General features: G+C 34.8%; 1 protein-coding gene across 3 annotated transcripts in view; it reads left to right on the plus strand.

The window, feature by feature from the left end:
• The window catches only part of TRAPPC8 (trafficking protein particle complex subunit 8), an 82,601-nt gene that overhangs the window by 42,040 nt on the left and 14,810 nt on the right, over positions 1 to 25,751 (plus strand). For all 3 annotated transcript variants that reach the window (XM_061399664.1, XM_061399665.1, XM_061399666.1), the window contains 14 exons: positions 1,088 to 1,219; positions 5,316 to 5,540; positions 6,454 to 6,562; positions 8,010 to 8,204; positions 8,618 to 8,748; positions 9,913 to 9,987; positions 10,467 to 10,593; positions 13,201 to 13,355; positions 17,805 to 18,247; positions 19,767 to 19,914; positions 20,908 to 21,004; positions 23,056 to 23,124; positions 23,215 to 23,273; positions 24,488 to 24,661. In XM_061399664.1, coding sequence (XP_061255648.1) covers positions 1,088 to 1,219; positions 5,316 to 5,540; positions 6,454 to 6,562; positions 8,010 to 8,204; positions 8,618 to 8,748; positions 9,913 to 9,987; positions 10,467 to 10,593; positions 13,201 to 13,355; positions 17,805 to 18,247; positions 19,767 to 19,914; positions 20,908 to 21,004; positions 23,056 to 23,124; positions 23,215 to 23,273; positions 24,488 to 24,661 — 2,139 coding nt within the window. The remainder of the gene's footprint in view (positions 1 to 1,087; positions 1,220 to 5,315; positions 5,541 to 6,453; positions 6,563 to 8,009; positions 8,205 to 8,617; positions 8,749 to 9,912; positions 9,988 to 10,466; positions 10,594 to 13,200; positions 13,356 to 17,804; positions 18,248 to 19,766; positions 19,915 to 20,907; positions 21,005 to 23,055; positions 23,125 to 23,214; positions 23,274 to 24,487; positions 24,662 to 25,751) is intronic.

Raw genomic sequence — 25,751 nt, forward strand, 5'->3', positions numbered from 1 at the left:
CTGAAATAGATAATATCTACCATTTACTGAATGCTTTTCCTCAGATGTTTCCGCTCTGATATAATTTTATGATTGCTATGGAGGTAGTTGCAGTAATCAGTAGTCTATGAACACTTTTGATGTGACTATAATTTGTTGAAATTATTGCATTTAAAGTCAATGTTTTCTGTTTTCAACTTTCCCTGGGGAAAATAATGGAGCAGAACACATGGAAGGGCATGGTAAGTTCAGCTTGAGAACAGCTGAAAAGCTAGAGAAAGTTTGGTGAAAATGTTGTTGATGCTTGATCAGCAACCTTCAGTACTTTCTCAGTTATTTGTCAAGTGATGATGGCTCTGTTAGTTGAAAGATTGTCCCTATGGGTGAGGCTATAAATGCACAACGTGGTTTTTGTAGACTCTGTCATAAGTCAGTTGCAGTGGAAACTAATTTGAGTTGTACCATTTACTAATATACTAATAGTAGGTGATAATCTTTGAAGGGGAAACCTTCTGGATGTTTTAATGAAAAGCAGTTTCTTTGGCTGTTTTAAACTAGAGCAAAACTGAGAATTCCTTTTAAGTATAGTAAACCTTTATAGAGGATAAAGTAACAGATTTGATTATTTAATGATCTGCACACATTCTGTTTTGGCTTTCCTCTTTTATTGGATGAATAGAAATAGGCTATTGTATGTCACAGATCCGTTTCCAGAAGAAATTAGATATGAATCTGTTTTTCTGTACTCCGTTTTCTGGTTCAAGTCAGTATACCTGTATTAATTCTCAGTTTATAATCTTTTTTTGCCATTTGAAAAGGGATTGCATTTCTTCACAGATTTATTGCATGGTGCATATCACAATCAGACTTTTGGCTTTATTTAAAGCGAAAGAAAATATTTCATGGTAGAGACTTATTTGAACTTTTTTTAAAATTTGTGCTTATTGGAAGAAAGAATCATCAAGACTGGATTGTCTCTTGATCTCTGTCCTCAGATACTTCTAATTTATATTGGATACGCTGTATATCATTTTAAGGAAGAAAATGTTTTTTCACTAATTAACTATAATTTTTGTGAAATTAACCTTTTTCTTTAAACATTCAATAGGATTCTGATCTTCGAAGTGCACTTCTTTTGGAACAGGCGGCACATTGCTTTATAAACATGAAGAGTCCCATGGTTAGAAAATATGCGTTTCATATGATATTGGCAGGCCACCGGTTCAGTAAAGCAGGGCAGGTGAGTGTGCTTGCTTTAAAAAGAAGATAATTTTTTATTTATTTTAATTTTTATTTGTTGTAACTTGTTTATTTTATAAATGTATGTAATTTGTCAATTTTTTGATTTAAAATTTTTAAGATGAAACTAAATTTTGTTCTGAGGTAATGTACATTGGTTAGGACATGAGATTTGGTTTTAAACAAATCTGGGTTTAAATCTTGACCTTGTGCTCACAACTTAACTTTTAAAGTTATGTCTTTGAGCCTTTTTTTTTTTTTTTTAATAAAATTTGCGATTTGCCCAGATTTCTTTGAGGCTAAATGATATATGTGAAGGCCAGATATACTGCACTTAAGTAACTTTAATTCTTCTTAAAGATGATTGAACCTTCCCTACTTCAACTCTGGTCTTCTGTTGTCTCTCAGAGTATCTCTTAATGGTATTTGCTAAATATTTAATGGGTTGAAGTCATCTATCTCTTCTCCCTGGGAGCAGCTGGGTTGGAAGAGATCTTTATTAATTTGGAGCGATTTTCTGGTCCCCAGTAGTCCTTTTAAGCATTAGCTGCAGGGAGCCTTCTTGAGGCAGAGAATGGTAATAGCACCTGAGATGCGGTCATTTGGGTCTGTGTGTGCTCAGTTGTGTCTGACTTTCTGCAGCCCCATGGACTGCATGACTGTGACCCCTGCCAGGCTTCTCTGTCCCTGGTGGTTTACTATAAGTATATGTAAAAATATGGGCTGAGTAATCATCTGTATATTCCAAGCACTCTGCTAGGAGCTGAGCTTACACTTGTTAAACTAACATGGTCTTGTCTCTTAAGGAATTTTTTAATCTAGTCAGGGAGTATGAGGATTTTTTTGAATTTAATTGATATGCATTTTTATGAATGTTCCTTTTTCAAAGTCTTGTGATAACAGAAACATGCCAGTGTTAATTCAAAGGTGCAAAGAAGGAAAGGTGTTCAAAATTACTCTCAATTTCATGGAAGAATGTCATGATTTTTAAAAATCAACTTTTCAAGATTGAGTTCCTCTACTTTTGGAAAATGGGGAGTTTGAAAATACGTGAACTTGCTTTATATTAAATACAGAATTGTAAAAATATTTATGAAATTAAGTCTTTATAATAATTTTATGTACTTTATGATTAGAATTTCTCAGGTTCTGAAGTGAGGGGAGAAAAAAACCTCTGATTTTTCACAGTCCATTTTCCATAATTAGTACAAATGCATCTGAAATATACTATCCCATTGTTTCTCTTTGCTTAAAGTGTTCTATTAGAGAAATCTACAAAATGTGTTAAGCAGAAGAAAAATTACATGCCCCACTAGAAATGGTTCTGTCATTTTTCCACATCTTTGTCCACTTTTGTGAATGATTTTGTCTGTGGTTATGATGTCATTGGATCTTGTATTTACCTTCTAAAGGTACAGGACATACTGCCTCTAGGAAGTGCATGGCAGGTTAAAAATGCTACATTCTGGTAGGTTGAGATACATTTGCTCTCTGGCCTAATAATCATCTTTAACTGTAGTTATCTTGTGGAGTTAATGATTCCAAAGTAGCTGGTTTGCTGTTTTGTGACCTATATACCTTGAACCCGGAGGATCGCTTTCTCAAATAGTAGAAATCTGAAATATGCAGACCTGTTAGAAAAGCAAATATATGTCCCATTGAAGTTGGTCAAGAACAGCGTCTTCCTTGGAAGATAAAGGTGCTCATCGTGTACATAATTCTGACTCAGGCCAAGTTGTTTCTGAGAAGCTCCAAAAAAAAACCAGATGTGGCTATTGACAGAGATGAGTGCGGAGCATAGAGGAGATTATATGTATACAGTGATGTCATTTTTCAGTCCTCTGTGATTGCAAGTTCATGCTGAATTGCTTATCTTGTCCCCAGAAATTGTTTATAGTTCAGTTTTTTCCATTAAGAGTATTAACAAGTAAAAGGTATTTAAAAAGAGAGACAACACTATAATCAGTATTAAAAAAAATTAAAGTCTGAAGGTGTTTCTGATTATGCCCAGTATACCCTGGATGATCTTTCTATTACTTTAAAAGGCAGACTTTAAATCCTTGTTACCTCTTAAATCTCTTTAGATGCTTTTCCAAGAGTCTAAAAAATGTGCTTGAACTTGACATTTAGACACATTTTATTGGTTCTCTGTATCTCTCAGTTTTTAAGATTCAGTATTTGTGTTCCTTTACTAAATGCAATATGGAGATTGGGATTTTTATTTTGTTTTGTTTTTAAGAAACATCACTCAAAAATTATTTTGAGATGGATGAAACTGGAACCTATTATACAGAGTGAAGTAAGCCAGAAAGAAAAACATCAATACAGTATACTAACGCATATATATGGAATTTAGAAAGATGGTAACAATAACCCTGTGTACGAGACAGCAAAAGAGACACTGATGTATAGATCAGTCTCATGGACTCTGTGGGAGAGGGAGAGGGTGGGGAGATTTGGGAGAATGGCATTGAAACATGTATAATATCATGTATGAAACGAGTCACCAGTCCAGGTTCGATGCACCATACTGGATGCTTGGGGCTGGTGCACTGGGACAACCCAGAGGGAGGGTATGGGGAGGAAGGAGGGTTCAGGATGGGGAACACAGGTATACCTGTGGTGGATTGATTTCGATATTTGGCAAAACTAATACAATATTGTAAAGTTTAAAAATAAAATTAAAAAAAAATTATTTTGAAATGATCTCAAACCTATAAAACAGTTTCAAGTACAGTTCAGAAACTTGTTTACCTGAGCCATTTGGGAGTTAAGTTGTCTACCTGGTGCCCCAGTACCCTCCTAATACTTTAGGATATATTTCCTCTTTCTTAGAAACAAACTTCTTTTTTCCTCTACAGCAGTAAAACAACAATGCCAATTGAGAACTTAGCACTTAATACAGTATTACTATCTAATCCTCAGACCCTATTCAAGTTTTGATGGCTGTATAGTGAAGGATCCTGTCAGAAGGGTACTTTGATGTTTATGATGTTGACACTTCTGACGACTATAGGCCAATTATTTTGTAGAGATGTGCCTCCATTTAGGCTTGTTGAATGTTTCCTCATCCTGAGATTCAAATTGGGTATATTTGTAGGAGTATCACAAAGAAGAGACTATGTTCTCACTGCATGCTATCAAGTGGCAGATAATTTTGATGTGCCTTTAACATTTCCTAAAAAAATTGACCAATTCTGGTTGAAAATGATACAGATTTTGTTAATCTACCTTGGAAGAGGGTGGGTATAAGACTTTACTCTGAAGGAAAAGGTTTAGTGGAGAGAAACCTTTTTCTTGGTTAAAAAGTGAAAAAAAGTTAGTTGCTCTGTCAGGTCTGATTCTTTGTGACCCCGTGGACTGTAGCCCTTCAGGCTCCTCTGTCCACGGGATTCTTCAGGCAAGAATACTGGAGTGTGTAGCCGTTTTCTTCTCCAGGGGATCTTCGTGACCAAGGGATTGAACCTAGGTCTCCTGCATTGCAGGCGGGGTCTTGAGCTGCCAGGAATACCAAATCCCGTGTTTAGAATGGAGGTTGTCTGAGTTCAGAGGGTGGCATTAATATGTAATTAAAGCCTAACATATACTCAAGGGTGTGGTAGGATGCAGCCTTAGGCAGAAGAAAAGGATGCCAAACTCTGTCACTATCAAAGACCAACAAATACATGTAGACACATATACCTTCATACTCATATATGCAGAATTAGAACACACTTTACTCTTCAGTCCAGGGCAGTGGTATAGTGACTAACCAAATTTAAACTTCGCACGATAGCTCTCAGCTACAAGCTAACAGCAAGTCTCTCACTGATCTATGACTCCACCTGCTGCTGCTCTGGAAATTCCCAGATGGTTTTTCACAAAGTCAGTATTATTCCTGACCTCTCAGACTTCTTACCCTTGGACAGAGCAGCTGCTTGTCTGCTTCAGGACCTCTTGGTTTTTAGTGATCGTTGCAAAGTTTAGTTTCATTTTCTTCATCATCATCCGAGTCTCTGTTAGAAGAACTCATTACTAGTTACTTGATTTGTGTGTGTGTTTGTCCAGTCCCAGAGAAATTTGGATTATAATACTTTGCTTTATATATTTTCTTACAGAAAAAACATGCTTTACGCTGCTATTGTCAAGCCATGCAAGTTTACAAAGGAAAAGGCTGGTCTCTTGCAGAGGATCATATTAACTTCACCATTGGGCGACAGTCCTACACTCTCAGGCAACTGGACAATGCTGTGTCTGCTTTCAGGCATATTTTAATCAATGAAAGTAAACAATCTGCTGCTCAACAAGGGGCCTTCCTCAGAGAATATCTTTATGTTTACAAGGTGAATACTTATTTTCAGGAGTGGATATTAAAATTATATTTGTCATTATTTTCAGCAAAACTCATTTTCAGTACTATCTAGTAAGAATCTTATAAGTGGTTTTATTAGACTACATATAACTATCTTTCATAATAAAGTGCAACAGACTAGGCTTTTGGTCATAAATCTGAGTTACATTGCCCTTCTACAGTTCTCATAAAAGAGAATTTTAATATTATAGTAAGCATTTGATTTGTGGCTGTATTTGGAATCTTAAAAAAAATACCATGAGCTTTTGGGACTGTTTTCTTCATTATGTATTTTTGAATTATAACTGGTTTTACAGCATTTGGGTTATTGTCCCATTCTTTGGAAAAGTACATTCCTCTGTTTCCTATGAAAGATGAGTAGATATGGATCTGTGAGAGGTAGACATTACTTTGATGTAATGCAGAAAAATTAATAGGAAGAAAAAACATTTCACTGAGACAGGATAGCAAAGTTAAAGCATTATTTTGTGGACAAAATGGAAAGTTGTAATTTTTTCCTCAAGGTCCATGAATAGTAAATATTTTATCTGTCCTGCAGAATATAATTACCCTTTTTTACTTTAGTAATTTTAAATCATATGAGTAAGAATTTTGGCAGATAGAATGCTATAATGAGTCTAGAAAGTAAAACACATATAAAAATAATATTTGGAGCTTTAGCGTCCAGAGAGAACTAACTTGCTGAGTAACCTTAAGGAGATTCTCTTGGACCAAAATAAATATATCTAAAGTTCTTCATCGTAAAATTTTATGACTCGTATGTTAAGTAAAACTAGTGATTCTTAATATTCTTTCTTAACACGCCTTTAATACCTTATGTATTAAAAATGAGGACGGATAAGAGTTCTCTCAAAAATTCTTTTCGTCTTTTGTATTTCTCTTAGAATGTAAGTCAACTCTCACCAGATGGCCCTTTACCGCAGCTTCCTTTACCATATATTAACAGTTCAGCAACCCGAGTTTTCTTTGGCCATGACAGACGACCAGCAGATGGTTAGTAAAGTTTAATTTGGCTTTGTTACCTAGTGACTTTTTCTTTGAAGTTATTTCATCTTTTTCCACTAAAAAATAATGTGTAATTGTTAAAGAATATTTGAAAGTAAACAACTCGACCATATCATCTATCATCCTGCCACTTGAACCTATGACTTCGGTGCTTTTCCTTCCGGCTTTAAAATCTAAAAACGATAACAACAAAATAGCTGTACATATAATGACTTTTCTCACATAATATAAAGAAATTCTCATAATATAAAGGTTATATAATCTTGATAAACATTTTTAATGGTTGTAATGCATTCAATGGATATAAAGTATTTTAATATTTGCTATATGGTGTCCATCTTTTTTGATTATGTGAAATCTAAGTTGTAATGGACATCTTTGTGGATGAATCTTGTCTTAACATTTTATTATGGAAAATTTCAAATGTGCAGCGAACAATTGCCAATATAATTGCTGTTCTTGTTGTGAGACTTTTTAAAAATTTAGGATTATTTCCTTAGCATTGAGCTTTAGAATGGCAATACTGGGCCAAAAGTTTAAATATATTAAAGGTCTTTATGCATGTTAAACTTTGTAATTTTAAGTCTTTTTAATTGGAGCTTAGTATGTTTCTTTTTGAGAGCTAATTTAGTCTTTTATTTAAAATATTTATTAGGGTACTTGTAGCAGCATTGTTTTTAGTAGCAAAAAAAATGAAACAGAATGAATCGATAGATTTTGGTACCTCCATATATTGGTTTCATGCTGTAGGACGTGAGTGAATGAATTCTTTATATTTCAATGTGGATGATACCCACAACATAAAGTTGAGTGAAAAAAGTTGCAGAAGGATGGATCAAAAGTTATTCCATTAACATAAATTTCAAACATACACGCTAGTTCTATGAGTTGTTTATATATACACTCATATTTGATAAAGTAAAACAAAAATTATGAATGTGCATGCTATACTTCAACTTTGGAATAGCTCTGGGAAGAATTGGTACCAGTGGAAGAGATGAAGGAGAGAGAATTAGGGAAGGTGAGATAGAGGAAATCAGCTCCATCAGTAACATTTATTGTGTGTTTTTTTTAATAAAATTTGGTTTCTTATAACAAAGTTGACATTTCTTAAATTTTGATACACAAGTATTTGTTATATTATTTTTCATGTTTTGTCCATATATTTGAAGTATTTCATATAAAATTGTGGACACTAAGAGAAGATATTCTGTCAGAGTCAGAAGGAAAAGAGCATCAGTATTACAAGTTGAGTTCCAATTAGGCTAGAATTAGTAACAGAATATTTTTCTCTCAGCTAAAATTGAAAAAGGCAAGAATGGTATATGTATGTATTTGGATACCTTAGATTTTTATTTAAAATATATTTCATTTGAGGGCAGGTGTTAATAAATAAGTGTATTTAGTAGTGGCACTTTTCTTTTTTATTTTTAAGGTGAAAAGCAAGCAGCTACTCATGTAAGTCTTGATCAAGAATATGACTCTGAATCCTCTCAGCAGTGGCGAGAGCTTGAGGAACAAGTGGTGTCTGTGGTCAACAGAGGAGTCCTTCCATCCAACTTCCATCCCACACAGTATTGTTTGAACAGTTATTCAGATAACTCAAGGTTTCCCCTTGCAGTTGTGGAAGGTAATACACTTGAATTTTTATTCATGGTTTTTTACTTGTTTGTTTAGCTTACAGTGTATTCACGGTAATTTTTTGCATGCCAAATATGAGGGGAGGCTGAGGATACAAAAGTAAATTGAGTACTAGTGAGCTGCATTTATAAAACCAGGCAGTGGGGACTTTAATACAGGAATGTTCAGTGTGCTTTTGGAATGTAGAAGAGACAATGACAGAGTACAGAAAAATTATGGGGGAAATCTTCTAAGGAAGGTAATTTCAAAACCATATCCTGAATAAATGCACATTTACATAGAGAAAAAGGACAGTCTAGGCAGAAATGCAGAGCTTTGAAAGCAAGGTGTGTTCATAGAATTGAAGCATATGGTGATGTGTGGGGTTTATTAAAATTACTAACTAAGGCCTTTCTTTTGCAGAACCAATAACAGTGGAAGTGGCTTTTAGAAATCCTTTGAAAGTTCCACTTTTGTTGACTGATTTGTCATTGCTCTGGAAGTTTCAACCTAAATATGTCAGTGGAAAGGATAATGAAGAAGTTAAAGAACTAGTAAGTTGTTAAAAGGTATTTGTAATAAGCATGTTTCAGTAATAGTCTAACAGATGCTGTAATAACATTTCAGCAGTTTCTGTTCAGGGAGCTGAACTTACTCTTTTCTTATGCTTATTTTCCCTCATTACAAAATGTATGATAATATGCTTGCTGCTGCTAAGTCACTTCAGTCGTGTCTGACTCTGTGTGACCCCATAGATGGCAACCCACCAGGCTCCCCCGTCCCTGGGATTCTCCAGGCAAGAACACTGGAGTGGGTTGCCATTTCCTTCTCCAGTGCATGAAAGTGAAAAGTGAAAGTGAAGTCGCTCAGTCGCGTCCGACTCTTAGCGACCCCATGGACTGCAGCCTACCAGGCTCCTCCGTTCATGGGATTTTCCAGGCAAGAGTATTGGAGTGGGGTGCCATTGCCTTCTCCGGATAATATGCTTATTGTTGAAAATTAAAAGCATAAAATTTTTCCTTGTGATGAGAACACTTAAGATTTTCTCCCAACAACTTTCTTATATAACACGTAGCAGTATTAATTATATTTATTATGCTTTACATTGTTTCTTATATGTTATAACTGGAAGTTTATAACTTCTGATTGCTTTTATCCAGTTGCCCCTCTCCCCACTTCCTGCCTGTGATAACCACACATCAGTCTCTTTTTCCATGAGGTTGTTCATTTGTTCTGTTTTTGAAGTATAGTTGACTTACAACACTACATTAGTTCCTGATACACAACCCAGTGATTCGCTATTTCTGTGCATTTCAAAAGGATCACCATAAGTCTAGTTGTTGTCTGTCACCATTCAAAGATGTTACAGAGTTATTGACTTCTATTCCCCACTTTGTACTTCTTGTGACTCCTTTACTTTGTAAGGGGAAGTTTGTACTCTTAAATCACATTCATCTATTTCCTTTTTTTTTTTTGTATTCACCTATTTGTTTCTTCCCCCTAGCGCCTCCCCTCTGACAACTATCTGTTTCTTCTCTGTATCTATAACTGTTTCTGTTTTGTATGTTGTTCACTTTGTATATTGCTTAGCACATAATAAAACCTAATAAATGCTAACTATAGCTATTGTCATTGTTGCTAAGTATTGATATGTAGCAGTGTTAATAATCTGATACTTGATTCATTCGAATGTATATTTTACATAATTTACTTTTCAGGTAAAAGGTGAACCTGAAATGATTGGAACTGAAGTTATTTCAGAATTCTTAATTAATAGTGAAGAATCTAAAGTGGTAATTATTACTTTTCTGTCACGCCTTTCTAAAAGTAAAATAACAACAGATTTTAAAAGCCTGTTTATTCAGTTTGTTTTCCAGTTTTCTTAAAAATTAAAATTTATCATCTTAGGAAACTGGAATTACATAGAAGAAAATAGGTTGGGAAAGTAGGTTTGCAGTGGTTTTTAGTTTGTTAATTTCCTAAGAAGCCTGGTAAAAAAAGGTTTTGCTTTCTTCTTGGGTTGAATGTTGTAATTTCATATGATATTTGGTTGGCCAGAATATCTTGGTTTTTATTAAAAGTTGTGATGCCTATAATTATTGAGTTTAGAAAGTTTCTTTTGAAAAAAATGCTTTCCAGTAGGAGAAATCAGTTGAGAATTAAATAAATTTAGGTCTGAGTTTTTATTTCTGTAACATTACAGAATTTAGGTGTTGCGCTATTTAAGATACTGTGAAAACAGATAATAAGAGTGACTTAAATATCTCCACAGGCAAGGCTAAAGCTCTTTCCCCATCACATAGGGGAGCTGCATATTCTGGGAGTTGTGTATAACCTTGGTACCATTCAGGGCTCTGTGGCAGTAGATGGCATTGGTGCTCTTCCTGGATGTCACACAGGTAAAGCTATAGCATTGCTGAACAATTAGAAGCCAATAAGTAAATCTCCTTAGAATAAATTGAGAAATGAGATACTTTAAAATTAGGTTTAAAGTACCTTTAATAAAGACATTTAATCAGATGAAAGATGAATAATTGAATGAATAAAGCAACTCTGCAGTTGCTTAAAAAAAACAACTTTATTCCCTTCTGATGTATTTTTGATAATTCTGTGGTTCTACCCTATGTATTTTTCTTCTTTGTTACTGATCCACATTTAGTAAATTCTAAATTAATGTATTCTAAATTAAAAGACGCTTACTCCTTGGAAGGAAAGTTATGACCAACCTAGATAGCATATTCAAAAGCAGAGACGTTACTTTGCCAACAAGTTCCGGCTAGTCAAGCCTATGGTTTTTCCTGTGGTCATGTATGAATGTGAGAGTTGGACTGTGAAGAAGGCTGAGCACTGGAGAATTGATGCCTTTGAACTGTGGTGTTGGAGAAGACTCTTTAGAGTCCCTTGGACTGCAAGGAGATCCAACCAGTCCATTCTGAAGGAGATCAGCCCTGGGATTTCTTTGGAAGGAATGATGCTAAAGCTGAAACTCCAGTACTTTGGCCACCTCATGCGAAGAGTTGATTCATTGGAAAAGACTCTGATGCTGGGAGGGATTGGGGGCAGGAGGAGAAGGGGCCGACAGAGGATGAGATGGCTGGATGGCATCACCGACTCGATGGACGTGAGTCTGAGTGAACTCCAGGAGTTGGTGATGGACAGGGAGGCCTGGCATGCTGCAGTTCATGGGGTCGCAAAGAGTCGGACCCGACTGAGCGACTGAACTGAACTGAGCTGAACCATTGGTTGAGATGTCTGCTGCCAGTACAAAGGTTGACTTAGGATAGTCTTTTTTTTTTTTGAATATTTATAAAAACATAGAGTGAACTAAGGACCAGTGTTTCCACATCAGTGAATGTGAAATGACATAAAATTCTGTCATCTGTTTTGTAAAAAGAGAAGGATTTAGAGTTAAGCTGGTATTCTTGGTTCCCCAGAATTGATAAATTTTACAAATTTTTGAAGAGTAAAACTACCAGATACATGTTTAACACAGCTTGTCTTTTTTTTTTTTTCCTTTAATTTCAGGAAACCATTCTCATTATTTTGTAATAATTATATGTTGCTATTTGAGTTTAAGTTGACAAGACTAGAGAGAGAATTTACTATAAAATTCCTCTCTCCTGTCTCTTCATTTTAATACCTATTTTTAACAAATTAATAGTTAGCAGACTTGAATTTAGCATTTATAAAAGCTTATTATTAATATTGAGAAATCTTTTGGGACCACTTGGAAAATTTGTTGGTTCTTTTAAAGTTCAGTTTGAAATTTCTCCTTGCTTGCATATCTAGGGTAATTTAGTAAAACATTTTTTTGGACCGTATACTGAAATGGAATGAATCCATAAGAATTCAAAAATTATAAAAAAAAAAATTGCCACTAAAGTATAGTATTCTGCAGTTTAGTACTACATGTATAATTCTTGGTTGACAAACACCAGAGGAGATTCTTCTACAAATAATATTGTTAATTTTTAAATATTTAAAGTAAGTTAGCTGAGTGTTAAAAACTTTTTGAAGCTTCTTTCCTGTCCCACTAACCTATGATTTTAATTTTGTACCACAAAGTTATGATTGTCAATAAATTATAGCTAATTACTTCATTCAAGTTACCAAATACATGCATTAATAAATAATTTATAAATTTTTTATGATGTTAGTGGGCGAAGACCCTGAATTACCTATTAAAATAAATTGTACCTTATAGTAGAATTTAAATGAAGTTTTAGTGTAAAATGCTGATAGGGATCTGGGTCAAATGAGGTAATGGAAATGTTACCTTATATGTCTAGTCTGGGCATATCACAGTGAGCTTCAGCATATTAAAGGTTCTAAGTATTCCTGCTAAGAGGGAAATGGCAACCCACTCCAGTATGCTTGCCTGGAAAATCTCATGGACGGAAGAGCCTGGTAGGCTACAGTCCATGGGGTCACAAAGAGTTTGCCACGACTGAGCGATAGGTTCTAAGTATTCCTGCAGGAAATACAGTTGTCTGCCTTTGCTATTTTCACACCTACGTGCAGTGTGTGGAAGTTTTTGGGGAAAAGCTCACATGCGTATTAAATGAGTTTAATTTTGAGAAAGCTATGTATGTTATAATTTTCTTTGTGTAGTCTGTTGAGAAGGTACAGTTAAGTGTTGAGAAAGTATAGTTATTTATAATCCAGAAATAATTCAAATTAGTATATATATTTGAATATGAATAGCTATTCTGTCAGATGGGTCTTTTTGGTTAATTATAGGTTTCAGAAACTTCCCATTTGATGATGTACAGTCCTTCTGCAAAGTAAGTCCTAAGAAAATGAGAAATTAAGCAGCATGCAATAGTAGATGTGGTTAAACCTGAACATAAAATACGCTTAGTTCTTTGCTTAACCATGTTAATTGGTAATTGTCTAGAGTTCTTCTAGAAATAATCTGAAACATACAGTACTCATATATTCAGGCTAACTTGATGTCAGTTAACTTACCAAATTATTTTAGGGCATTGATTGTTTTTTTATTTCAGGAAAACATTCCTTGAGTATGTCAGTCCGAGGGAGACAGGATTTAGAAATTCAAGGTCCTCGACTTAACAACACCAAAGAAGAGAAAACGTCTATTAAATATGGTCCTGATCGACGTCTAGATCCCATAATTACTGAGGAAATGCCACTATTGGAGGTATTTCACTTTTTAAAAATTCATGGGCTTAATAATTTATCTCTAAGGTGAGGATGATATTTTGGATAGATTAATTTTAGACTTTGAGATTGTTGATATATTGAAGTGCAGTTTTAAATTCTTGGTAAGCTAATGTTAAATAGATGTAATTCACAAAGACAAGATAATCATGCAAATTGGCATTAAGTCACAGCCAGGTTATAAGATATAATCCTCAAAATATTAATAGAAGTTGGGAAAAAGCTTCTAAAAGAACACTTTGATTGTTATTAAAATCAGTGACTCTTTCTGGGTAAGATATAAAAATAACAGTTAATTTTTATAAAATGTTTAAGCAATATAGATAGGTGTATGAATAAAAGCAATATTCATTTCACTTTCTTTGTGTCCCGCACTGTCATGCCTTCATGCAGTCTTTTAGCTGCAAAAGATAGAAATTGATGCTAGGTAGTATTAAACCCACTGCCACCACCGCCCTCCCCACACCTATTATTTAGTTCAAAGGATTTTGGAATAACCTCATGGAAACTATAAACCATCATAGAACAGTAAGCTCAAGAAAGAATAAGGACTCAGCAGCTGTGGGAAATTTGTAAAACCTTTAGAAGGCATTACTTTCTAAATAACTTTTTATTTTATATTGGAGTATAGCCAGTTAACAATATTTGATAGTTTCAGGTGGTCAATAAAGAGACTCAGCCGTACGTATACATGTATCCATTCTCTTCCAAATTCCCCTCCCACAGCCTACTACATAACGTTGAGCAGAGTTCCACGTGCTGTATAGTAGGACCTTGTTGGTTATCCATTTTAAACACAGCTGTGTGTACATGTCCATCCCAAACTCCTATTTTGATACAACTTTATTAGTCTTACAACTTCTGGTCTTTGTGCCACTTCATTACAAGATATATCAAGTGTCTAGGAGAGAACTGTGGCCCACCTTGAATCAGCTACCTGAGAGGCAGGCCGCTGGCACAGCCATGGAGTATAAGTGTGAACCCTGGAAGGAGGTTCTTCCTCCTGCATCCTCAGATTGCCCTGGAAGGGGGTGGTTAGAAGCTTAGTCATTCACCTTCAGCCAGTGATACCAAACTGATGTTTCTCTTTTCAGACCTTTCCTTGTATATTTGTATATATTTTTAGTAATCATACTGCACATTTTATTCTGTGACTTGCTTTTTGCCTTTCTCAACAAAACCTGGTCTTTGTTCTCATTCAGTAAAAATTCTTTCACAGCTACATAAGGTATGCCTTTATTTAGATACATTATACTGTATTTTAGTCATTTATGTATCGATGGGTATGGATCTGGCTTTTCATCATTACAGTTCTGCAGTAAACATTATGTATATATTTTGTCCATGCTCTAGTTTAGGCTATAGACTTTTAGAAATGGAATTGTTGGATCAATTGTGTAATGTACCACAGAATTACCTTTAGCAAGCCTCTCAGAATTGACACTTTCCCTTCAGAATGAGAGTGCCATTGCCTTGTGTCAGTGCCATACTGGATACTATTATGTTTTTTTTGTTTTTTTTTTTTAACTTTTGTAAATCAGGCTGGTGAAAAATGACGTTTCTTTGATAACTGATAAGGTTGGTTAGTCTTCATTTTTTTTGTCCATGTGATTTTTTTTCTTCTTTAAGTCCATATGATGCCCTTTAATTGGATGTTACTTCCTTTTTCTCATTGGATGATTTTATGGGTACTAATCCTATACTTATAGTGGTGGGATCGGTAACATGCTCATGAAAATGGTGATATCTGTATGTGTTGAGCAAAAGGTATTGTTGAGCTGCATGTTTTCTGCCCAGATTTTACACCTGCTTAGTTATGTTGCAGACTTCCCAGGTGGCTCAGTGATAAAGAGTCCACCACCCAAGTATGAGAACATGGGTTTGATCCCTGGGTTTGGAAGATGCCCTGGAGAACGAAATGGCAGGCCACTCCAGTATTCTTGCCTGGAGAATCCCATGGACAGAGGAGCCTGACAGGCTGCAGTCCATGGGGGTCTCAGAAGAGTCAGACATGACTTAGTGACTAAACAGCAACAATAATTATGTTGCATTTAAAGAGCTGTACGGGGGATTCGCTGGTGGCCTGATGGTAAAGAATCCGCCTGTCAATGCAGGAAACACTAGTAATAATAATAAAAAATAAAGAGTTGTATAGGGCAAGTAGAAGACCTTCAGCTGAAGTCAGTGCTCATTTCTGGTTAATAAATACTTGTACATACTTTATCTTTCATCTGGCGGTTTTCATCATTTAAGATTTTTAACTTAGTTAAAAGAACGTCTATTATATTTGGATGAGTAATAGTACCTTACTATTAAATATACCTTAATATTAGTAAAAAAAATTCGTAGAATATTCCCATTCCTTATGTCAGAAATATTTTGTAGATGTTTGAAGTGTTTAAGGGAGTAGTGAAAGAAGTAATCAATCTACAACATCTGATGAAATAGTCTCTTAATCAAAACAGACTGAGCATGAAAATTACCGAAGCTGAGAAAAGATGAAAATTAAAGTGTCGTGTGTTAACTGTCAGGTGTGTAGCATACTGAAAGCATACAGCTGTGAGCTGTATCTACTGATTAGAAATATTTTGTTTTTAAGTTCTGTTGGAGAAAAAAACGGTGTCATTGCAAAACTTTTTCTTCCCTTATTAATTTTTTTTACATTTCATTAGAAAAAAGTTGTACATAGAAAAATAGAAGAGCAGGCCCTTCAGGTTCTCACTGTAGGCAGTATGTTGTATATATGACATTTATTCAACCAGACTTGCCTATCATGTCAGATCACTTGATGTTACAAATGAAATCACAATGACTAGCCTTACGTGTATCATTTTTACTTTATATGCCTATCACACATCTTGAGGATTAATTAGTAGAAGTGAAAGTCCTGGTTCTTGGTCTTATTTTCCATTAAAGTTTGAAGCTGTCTAAAACATAAACTTTTTATGAGGACTTTTAGCAGAAATGCATTTGAAGTAAAGGCTAGATATACTGGTTCTCCTTAGAGTCAACACAGTATATTTAGTAAAACTTTATTCTGAAGATACATACAGAGTATCCTATATATGGTTTCTCACTGGTCCTAGTCCACCACCCTTCCCCTTCTGCCAGTGCTGTTGCCTTACCCATGCTGTCTGGGTGTCTATGTGTTTTAGTGCATCTTTACAGTAGTCTTATTTCACTGGTTACTCATGCGGTTGTTTTTGATGTAACAACTCAAAATTGATATTCCTTCACAAATTTTAGCTTATTTGACTAAGCTTATTTGGTACTGGCTAATGAGTACATTATCTGTGTTTTCAGTATAGTGTTAGGCTTAGTTTGTTTTTTCCTAACTTTTTAACCTGTGTTTTGGATTTCTGCATTAATCCCTTATTGTCTCGTGTCCATTTCTGAAGCTTCTCATTTCCCCTGATTTTATCTGATGCCTTAAGAATTTGGCCAGAATGAAGTCTTATTCAAACTTAGATTGAAAGACACAGATATTCCCACTGGACTTTGATGACTCCTTTGGGACAGCCAGCGGTACCTTTACTACTCACACTCTTACTCTCTTATTCCTCCTTTCTGTGATTCTGTCAGAATACTTCTGACATTTATGCTTGTGGATCTTCTAAATGCAAATGACTTACTGGATGGTTTTGTTAGTCCATATTTCTAGCTCTTTAGTAAAGGTCAACAGTCCCTCTCTGAAATCCTGAGGCCAGGCATGTGTTGAAAGTTTTTTTTTTTTTTTAATATTTAGAAATCACGCATATACATGTGTGTTTTTATCTTCCACATTTTGTGACCCCTGTTGGGTTTGTGGCAGCACCAGTTATCAAGCACATTAACATAGCTTGAATGAACCACATGAATATTGCACTAAATTCCCACTTAGTCTATAAAGAATCTGTTAGTGAGATCAGGTTTCCCTCACACATTGGGTTATGGGAACCCTGAGGATATTCAGAGAGAACCAGGTTTAAAAATTATGGATATGGAATCATGCTTCTGTATGTTCTCCTCTTTTCAGAGCTATTGTGCATCGCTTCATTTTAATGATGTATAAATAAATAGATGAGCTACTTTTTAAGTTGAGAGTGTTAAGGGCTCTTCAGCTGATAACTGTTCATGTAATCATGTTAAATGGCTTAATAGCTTGTCTTAACCATAATCTACACAGTTGTGAAAATTTTGCCGGTGGCCCTCTAGTTGTTGACATTGTACCTTTAATATGTAACTCTGAAATCTGCTACTGAGTAACATTGGTCTCTGTCTAAGAACTCATGGAGTTCTTAATAACCATATACACAGGGAGATATCAAAGAGAATGAATAAAATACTTGTAACCTTGTAGTAAAGAAATAACAGCAACTTAAAGTGTTATTCAGTAGAGGTTCAGAATTTTTAACAGACAATATAATAATATTTTTTCCCTCCAATGCAGGTGTTCTTTATACATTTTCCTACAGGGCTCCTCTGTGGAGAAATCCGAAAAGCCTATGTAGAATTTGTCAATGTCAGCAAATGTCCTCTTACTGGATTGAAGGTTGTTTCTAAACGTCCAGAGTTCTTTACCTTTGGTGGTAACACAGCTGTTCTAACACCGCTGAGTCCCTCGGCTTCCGAGAACTGTAGTGCTTACAAGACTGTTGTGACAGATTCTACCTCTGTGTGTACAGCACTCGTATCGTCAGCTTCGTCTGTGGACTTTGGCATCGGCATAGGAAGTCAGCCAGAGGTGATTTCTGTTCCCCTTCCTGACACTGTTCTTCTACCTGGAGCTTCAGTTCAGCTACCAATGTGGTTACGTGGGCCAGATGAAGAAGGTGTCCATGAAATTAACTTTTTGTTTTACTATGAAAGTGTTAAAAAGCAGCCTAAAATACGGTGAGTATTACAAAATTTTTTAGATTTAACCTCTGCATTAAGGATACGTATATATGAAAAAAAGTGAAAGTGTTACCGACTCTTTGCGACCCCATAGACTAAGTGTATGTAGACTGCCAGGCTCCTTTGTCCATGGAATTCTCCAGGCGTGAATACTGGAGTGGGTAGCCATTCCCTTCTCCAGTGGATCTTCCTGACCCAGGGATCTAACCTGGGTCTCTTACATTGCAGGCAGATTCTTTATCATCTGAGCCACCAGGAAAGTATATACCCATTCAAATAAACATTTTATTATTTGTTAACATATGTTGTTGTTTACTAAGAAATTACCATTATCCAAATTATGCAAGAAGTTTTTATCTGAGGTTGTCCCTAATCTGAGTAGCCAGAAGTGGAAAAAAATTAAGCTACATTAATCTTTTTCATGCTTCTTTCTGTAAACTTCATGGCTTTTTGATACAGCTCTGTGGTCAGAGCTACCACATAATAATGAAATTCACAGGTACCATGAATTAAGAGTGTCATTAGTACATGAAGACAGGTTGCCTACAGTCATCCTTTTTAAAGAAAATTATTTTAACTTTTCCTTTTCTCTAGTGCCCTTCTCTGCCTCCCCAAATTTGTGTTTGCAGAGCAAGTAATTTGGGTGGTATTACGGATATCTCTGAAGAAATCAAAACACAAGGAGCTGTAGCTTGTATATTTGCACGACAGAGTATTTCATGCTAATCCTATTGTCATTTTTACAGAATTAACTTGGAATAATTGTGCTACTTTTTAAAATTTGTTTGACTATTTAAAATATCATAAAAGGTTTACTATGAGAACAAAAAGATACAATACTTGTAAGGAAAAGTATGTTGTTAGGTCCTCAGTAAATGTTAATTCCCCTTAAGAAGATGAGTCCTCTGGCCAAAGCAATTCATTAAAGCTTTGTGGAATGTAGTAGTGGTGAAATGAGCTTCCAAAGAAAGTAAAGGTTTCAGAATTTGAATGTCAAAGGGTATAGGCAAAAGAGTAGTGGGTATTCCAGGAAGTAGCTGTATATATGGATAAATATTGACAAGTTAGGAGATACAAACTGAATATAGTTAGTTTGGCTACAGTGTAAAATGTGTAAAACGGGAATGAAGATTGAATTGTAAAGTTCTCTTGTGGAGAGCCTTGAATGCCAGGTGAAAGTGTGTAATTTATCAGTATTTGGTAGGCATCCAGTAACTTTGGAACTATTATCAGAAGAGTCATAATCAAGACGTAACTATATGATGATTACTTTCAGGTCTGTGCTCTGAATGAGTTTGAGCAGGGAAAAAGGGAGACTAATAGTTTTCTTCCGAACTGGGAGTAAAGAATTGAACTAAAGTTAGGCTAACTAGATACTCTTACATTATTGTCTTTGTTTTTTTAATAGTATAAATGGTCCTGAGAGTGAATAGGTTTTAAAAACTTTATTTGGAATTAGAGAATCATAGTGCTGGGAGAGGTTCTTAGATTAAATTTGTAATTTTTACTTCTTTAGTCACAGAATATTAAGACATACTGCAGTCATTTGTACCAGCCGATCTTTGAATGTGCGAGCCACTGTCTGCAGAAGTAATTCTCTTGAAGATGAGGAGGGCAGAGGAGGCAATATGCTAGTGTTTGTGGATGTGGAAAATACCAATACTGTAAGTTGGTTTAAAAATAAACTTTGTTTTTAATGAATTTTTTTCCTTCACAAGACAGCATAAGCTAGGAATTTAGGGAGTGTTCATTTGGAATAGAATATAAAAATATCCTACTTCTCAATTTGCTTTTGTGGCTTTATCCTTTAGTGCTTCAAATAAAAGGATCTAGTGGTATTAATATGCTGCATAGTCGTATGGTATATAGCCATACATACCACTAATTCAACCCAAAAGAGATCTTATAAAATGCTTTCTAGTCTCACCATTGAGAACGTCTTTTGATGTGATTAAATTTACAAAGTTCTATTAGGATTTCACATTCAGTAGTAACTTGATAACCCCTCACTTACACATTTCCAACAGTACCATTTCCTTTATATAAAGCATTTCAAACATTTTATTTACCATTCCTGTTTATGTACTCTAAATATAAAAATGAAAATTCTTGAAGGAAGGGAATGTGATCTTATTAAAATAGAATCTTAGCTTCAGATTGATTCAGTTTAGATACCGATTTGAATTGTTATTAATTTTGTAATGTCCTTTTTCTTTCAACTCCATAAATTTGTAAGGTTATTTCAAGTTGATTGTATTTTGGGATTCTGTTCTTTGTTGCTTTTTTGCCTTAATAAGAATGTGATAGACGAAAAAAAAATGAAAGTGCTATGGTTTTGATTAAAAATTGATAAATAATTTTTGATAAATAACTCACTATGATAGATTCTAATAACTGAATGCCTTTCAGTATTTAAAAATTTGCCACCAGAAGTATAATTAAATCTGTTTCTTGGATAGGTGATGACTTACCTGTTTTAAGAATGTTTGTGAAGGAATTTAAATAATTGCCATTCCTGAAATATATAGTGTTATTTCAGAATAAAAATTGCATCTTATGTTAACTGATAGTGACTTTGATAGCAGTGTCCTTCTCAGTAGAATATACTAAGTTAGTGCCTCTAAATCCTAAATGACTCTCTTACTTCTTTTTGATAGAGTGAAGCAGGTGTGAAGGAATTCCATATAGTACAAGTATCAAGTAGTAGTAAACACTGGAAGTTACAGAAGTCTGTAAATCTCTCTGAAAACAAAGGTTTGTGCTTTTTCCCTCTTCAGAATAAATTCTGATTATTAGTTTACTCTTTATTAGTTACTAGTTTATTAGTTTACTCTTCTTCAGAACAGTACCAGAATATAATAAGATTATTGGTGCTTTTCTTATAATTAACTTTTTTAAGCATTAAATTGTGCATTCATTACATTGCATGATTTTTAATGAAACTACCCATCTTAATCAATGATTTCCCATCTTTTTATTGCACATCTTTTCTATTTGTATATTCTTTTTTAAAAAAATTCAGTTGTGGGACTTCGCTAGTGGTCTAGTGGTTAAGACTTCACCTTCCAATGCAGTGGGTGCAGGTTTGATCCCTGATTGGGGAGCTAAGATCCCACATGTCTCGTGGCTAAAAAGCTAAAACATAAAACTGAAGCAGTACTGTAACAAATTCAATAGTGACTTTTAGAAATGATCTATCAAAAAAAAAATAAAAATTCGATTGTAAAATTAGTGCTTGAGTATATGGTCACAGTCAAAATTTCAAATAGTACAGAAGCATATAGACTAGTTTCTCTTTGTTTCCTTTACTGTTGGTAAGCTGTTTTTCTGTATATAATCATACTTGTATGTTGATTGGCTTTTCTGTGTATTTCCAAACCCATATAACACTTAAAAGAACATGCACACTTGTGATATGTATTGTCTAATTGTTTTCCAAAATATTTCTATCATTTTATCATCTTGCCAGTAATATGAGAGTGCTTAGTGCTTGTCAGAATAGATTGAAGCTGGCAAAATGATACTCTTTCTAGAAAGAATTATACATGTATTTTAAAAGATTAAAAAAATGTTTTAAACCCTTAGCCTCACAGTAATCCTTATTTTTGGAATTTATACAAAGGAATTAATTCAAAATATAAGAAGATCCATATATTGAGAGCAGTTTATTTCAGGGTTATGTTTAATAGGGAAAAATTGAATGTTATCTTTAATGTGAATTAAGCTACAACTCATGTTGTCATTAAAATATATAAGCTTTTAAAATGTGTCTGTAATATAGTGGGAAAATGCATCATAGCAAACTACGTGCATATAATAATATTGATACAAATTATCCACATGGAAAAATACTGATAGGAAATGAAATGATAGCATGGTGGGGTTGTGTGCTCCCTGGCTCCCAAATTCTAAGTTTTCAAAATTTCTGTTTATCTGTATGAACATGAATTTCAGGAAAATTTAATCTTACCCTTTTAAAGAATTGAATGAGATTTGCTTCACTGAGAGAAAAGCAAAGATGTTTTTCAGTCAGTTCAGTTCCTCAGTCATGTCTGACTCTTCGCGACCCCGTGGACTGTAGCATTCCAGGCTTCCCTGTCCGACAAGAGCTCCCGGAGCTTGCTCAAACTCTTGTTCATCGAGTACGTGATGTCATCCAACCATCTCATTCTCTCTCGTCCTTTTCTTCTCTTGCCTTCAATCTTTCCCAGCATTGGGGTCTTTTCCAGTAAGTCAGTTCTTCGCATCAGGTGGCCAAAGTATTGGAGTTTAAGTTTCAGCATCAGTCCTTCCAATGAATATTCAGGACTGATTTCCTTTAGGTTTGACTGGTTGGATCTCCTTGCAGTCCAAGGGACTCTCAAGAGTCTTCTCTAGCACCGCAGTTCAAAAGCATCAGTTCTTCAGCACTCAGCTTTCTTTATAGTCCAACTCTCACATCCATACATGACTACTGGAAAAACCATAGCTTTGACTATTCAGACCTTTGTTGGCAAAGTAATGTCTCTGCTTTTTAATATGCTGTCTAACGGTTGGTCATAGGTTTTATTCCAAGGAGCAAGTGTGTTTTAATTTCATGGCTGCAGTCACCATTTGCAGTGATTTTGGAGCCCAAGAAAATAAAGTCTGTCAGTGTTTCCATTGTTTCTCCATTTGCCATGAAGTGATAGGACCAGATGCCATTAAACATTATTTCTAATGATGAAATGTTTTCCAGTTTGGCTATAGAAGTCTGAGTACTGAACTAGGTTTACCATTTTACAAACGGAGAAATATCTTTGAAATTTACTCTTTTCTTTTTCTAGACGCCAAACTTGCCAGTAGGGAGAAGGGAAAGTTTTGTTTCAAGGCAACACAATGTAAGGAAGAAGAAGGTAAATTCATTTTAGTGTCACACTTTCTTAAATGGTCATTTTCTGTTTCGTGCCAATGATATGATTAGTTTGTTCTCCTCCATTTTTTAGTTGTTACGGAGGTCTCAGAAAAATACACCTTTGCAGATATCATCTTTGGAAATGAACAGGTATGCAAGTAAACCTAATAGCATTTGATATTTAAAGTTATAGTTCTGGAGTATCTTGACTGTTTTGGCAAAACTGTTACTCTGGTAATCTCTAAATTCTTTGGTGGATGAACATGTCAGCTTTGTTGAGTTTTGCAACTGTTGTCATGTCCCAAATCAAATAAAAATGCTATATGTAGTATGCCATTTTAATTAGTAATTTAAAATTAGCTTTCTTTTAGATTGTAAGATACTCAGGAGATAAATTTAGCTCTTGGCATTAAAAAAAGGAACAGGATTATAGGAAAGAACCTACCTATTTGGAAAAGTGATCACAGTGGAACATACAGATGATGATCCCCTGGATTTGGGAATATCAAATGGTTCTGAGACCCAAATAATAAGCTGTTTGTAATTTTTTTTTTTTTTGGTAATGAGATAACTGAAAATTTTTTGTAATTTTTGTAACCAGCGAACTATGTGAACAGTGGTTTAACAGAAAAAAGTTCATGTCTGAGGGGGAAAATCTTACATATTTATTAATATTTAATAATTAACTTGGAAGCTTAACATCTGCTTAACAGAATTTATAATACAGGAAATTAAGTGTCGAGATTCTAAAGTGAAACACAGTATTCTATTAACTAGGGGAAATTCTGTAGTTCTGAGTCTGTTTAAAAGTCTTTTCCCTTATTCTCTCCCTTCAAGTGTAAAAGCCAAGTTAATGCCAATAATTTCATTTGAGTTGTGTTTCATTGGGTATCACCTAGTCTTCCAAGTATTTGATTGGGAAATACTTGTTATTTTTAATAATAAAACAAATTTTTAAATAGGAAAAAATAATTAAAAATTTTTCTTTTTAACAATCTACTTTTTTTAAAACTGAAGAATTGTTTCCAATATTTTATTAGTTTCAAGTGTTCACAGCAAAGTGATTCAGTTATACATACATATTTATATATATGTTCTTCAGATTCTCAACAGTTAACTTCCTATTTTCTTTTAATACCCATTTGTCTTCCCTGGATACTTGGAAGGTCCAAGTTAATGTCATGGCAGTATAGATTTAAGATTCAGGGTAATTTGTACCAAATATTTTAGGTGTTCAAGCATTAGGGTGGCCTTCTTATATTCAACCAAATTGATAAGAAATGTATAAGTTGTATAGAAATACAAATTTTGGCAGGGTATATCTAATTGAAAACACATATAGACAAGTGATTTCCTTTTAACAGATAGTAAGTTCAGCAAGCCCATGTGCAGACTTCTTCTATAGGAGTTTATCCTCTGAATTGAAGAAACCACAAGCCCAGTCTTCGGTGCATACAGGAAAACAGTCAGTAGAGGATGTTATGAAATTAATCCAGAAGTGCAATGAGGTGGATTTGAATATTGTGGTGTTGTGGAAGGTATGTGTTGTTAAATTATTTCAGCAAGCCTTATTTATACTTGATTCTTAGGCTGAACAGTAAATGTAAGCTACTGTGTATATTTTTTCTGCTTAAATTTTCCAATTTGAGTTTGAAAGCTGTTTTATAACTTTTTGTTAACAATTCCAGATGACTTTTTTTTTTTTTTTTTGCCTAAAGGAAAAAATATTCATTCAAATTAAATGACTTTATTCTGTTACTTACTACTTGCAAGAGGTACTGAGAATATTGTAAAACATAAGCTCCATGAAAGCAAAGTGCTATTATTAAACTCTTTATTGTGAGCATTTTCAAACTCTGTAAAAGGAAAAATAATACCACATACCTCTAGGTACCCATTACTCAGGCTCCAGCAGCCACTAATTTGCTGCTGTTCATTTTCCACCGGTATTCCATTAGCTCCTTTACTTTATTTTTACCTTCCTTTGTTTTTATTTTGTACTATATATTTTTAATGACATAATATTTCATCTGTAAAAGCATTTTGCAAACTGCTTTTCTAGCAGATGAGGACTTTCTTGTTGAATATAACCCTGCCATATGATTATCTCACTCTAATTAACAAAAAAATTATTTATAATTACCTAATTGTTGATCTCTGAAATTTTCCAGATTGTTTGAAAATACCATTTTAATTAAAAAGAAAACAAACAGATTGAAATGCCATCTACACATACTCATGGCAGACTGCTGCTGCTGCTGCTAAGTCGCTTCAGTCATGTCCGACTCTGTGTGACCCCATTAGATGGCAGCCCACCAGGCTCCCCTGTCCCTGGGATTCTCCAGGCAAGACCACTAAGAGTGGGTTGCCATTTCCTTCTCCAATGCATGAAAGTGAAAAGTGAAAGTGAAGTCTCTCAGTCATGTCCGACTCCCAGCAACCCCATGGACTGCAGCCCACCAGGCTCCTCCGTCCATGGGATTTTCCAGGCAAGGGTACTGGAGTGGGGTGCCGTTGCCTTCTCTGCATGGCAGACTAGAATGAGGTAATTTAGGCATTGGTCTCCCCTAACTGAGGGTTCCATCCCGGGGTTGGGAAGTTCCCCTGGAGGAGGGCATGGCAACCCAT

The sequence above is a fragment of the Bos javanicus genome, chromosome 24 (assembly GCF_032452875.1).
Source record: "Bos javanicus breed banteng chromosome 24, ARS-OSU_banteng_1.0, whole genome shotgun sequence".
Taxonomy (NCBI): Eukaryota; Metazoa; Chordata; class Mammalia; order Artiodactyla; family Bovidae; genus Bos; species Bos javanicus.